Source organism: Fukomys damarensis, unplaced genomic scaffold (genome assembly GCF_012274545.1).
Source record: "Fukomys damarensis isolate Sample0158 unplaced genomic scaffold, DMR_v1.0_HiC HiC_scaffold_19, whole genome shotgun sequence".
Lineage (NCBI taxonomy): Eukaryota > Metazoa > Chordata > Mammalia > Rodentia > Bathyergidae > Fukomys > Fukomys damarensis.
Genome location: NW_022900931.1, coordinates 61,843,888 through 61,845,335, shown reverse-complemented (window position 1 = coordinate 61,845,335; position 1,448 = coordinate 61,843,888). Strand labels below are relative to the sequence as shown.

General features: G+C 59.2%; 1 protein-coding gene across 1 annotated transcript in view; it reads right to left on the bottom strand.

Annotated features, from left to right (window-relative positions):
* Bcl3 (BCL3 transcription coactivator) overlaps nucleotides 1–1,448 on the bottom strand; it is a gene marked incomplete at its 5' end in the record, with an annotated part of 9,951 nt that extends 8,503 nt beyond the window's left edge. The window contains one exon of the mRNA XM_033765999.1: nucleotides 1,400–1,448. Coding sequence (XP_033621890.1) covers nucleotides 1,400–1,448 — 49 coding nt within the window. The remainder of the gene's footprint in view (nucleotides 1–1,399) is intronic.

The following is a 1,448-nucleotide window of genomic DNA, read 5'->3' as shown; positions in this document are numbered from 1 at the left end:
GTCTTTCGTGGATCCTACCTGACCTCCATCTTCCACCAGGCCAGACAAAGCCCTTACGATGTGCAGATTGGGCAGCGGGACCCCCTGTCCCACCCAGCCCGGGTACCCGGGGCCTGTTTGATGAATGACTCTGGCTGAGGGGAGCCTGCATGAAGTTGTGGGTGTGGGGGTGACGTGGCAGGGGTCAGAAGGGGGCCAGACCTGGGCCAAGTGTCAGAGAGGCCTGGGTAACGGGAAACCACATCTATCTGTCACACAGACGTGGGAAACTGAGGCCCGACTCTCACCCAGGGAATGGGAAACAGGGGGCCAGAGGCTCCTTTCCTGCTGCAGCGATGGGGTGGGAGCTGGGGAAACTGGGGAAGGGCCGGGTGCCCTAGGTGCTGCCTATTTAAGATCCAGAGGGAGGACAGAGTGCGGCTCCCCGGCCGTCTGTCCATCCTTGAGCCCTGGAATTCTCCTTTCCAGGTTCCTGGACCTCCAGTAGCGGACCCAAGGCTCTAAGGTGTTCCATGAAGAGCCTCAGCTGGCCCTAAATCCTTGAGTGTCAAAGTCCCCCGGTACCCGAGTCCCTGACCTGCTGGCCCCACACAGAACAGAACCTGGATGCCTGGCAGCACACACAGCAGGGCCCAGAACCCTGCCCTCTGCTGCTCCTGGGCACCTCCAAACCCGGTCTCTGGTCCCTGGAGCTTGAGTTTTCTCCACTTGATCCCAGACCATCGGGGTGCACAGCTCGTAATTCCCACACCTCCTCATATGTTAGCTCCTGAGATTTTGACTCCTGGTAAACCCTAATGTCAGCTTCCTTACAGCCCCAGTCTGTTTGGTTGACTCCCTTAGGACCCGCATGCCTAGACCCCACAAAGCCCAATTTCTCAGGCCCCAGCGTGGATTCTTCATACATATATGATTTTCCCCTTGTTCCTGGGGCACCCTACCACTAGCTAGAGACCCAGCTTTTTGCATTTTTTATTTTTAGGAGTCTCCATAAACCCCCCGGGCAGGATTTGGACTTGGCAATCCTTCTGCCTCAGCCTCCCTCAGCGCTGGGATTACAGGCATTCTGGTCCTTAAGTGATTATAATTCCACGTCCCTGCAAGGTCAGGCTCTGCCCCCAGATTCTGACACCCCATCTGCATCTCTGGGCATTGTTCCCTGGCTCCCCATTACGTGTGCCCCTCGGTCCTGGGACTCTGTCCCCAGGGTTCCCAGACACCCAGCTCCCTGGAGCCCTCATAATCTGTCCCAAAGCCTGATGGCTGCTCCCTGAAGATTTTCTATCTGTGTCCCGGGGACCTCGGGTTCCACTCAGCTGTCGCCCAGCGACCCGGAACCCCGTGCACTGGTGCCCCCCCGCAGCAGTGATCCTGTGTCCCGGCCCTCGGAGCCACTCACCCGGGTAGTAGAGCGCCTCGGGCCTGGGCAGGCCGAGGGGGGCCGCGGG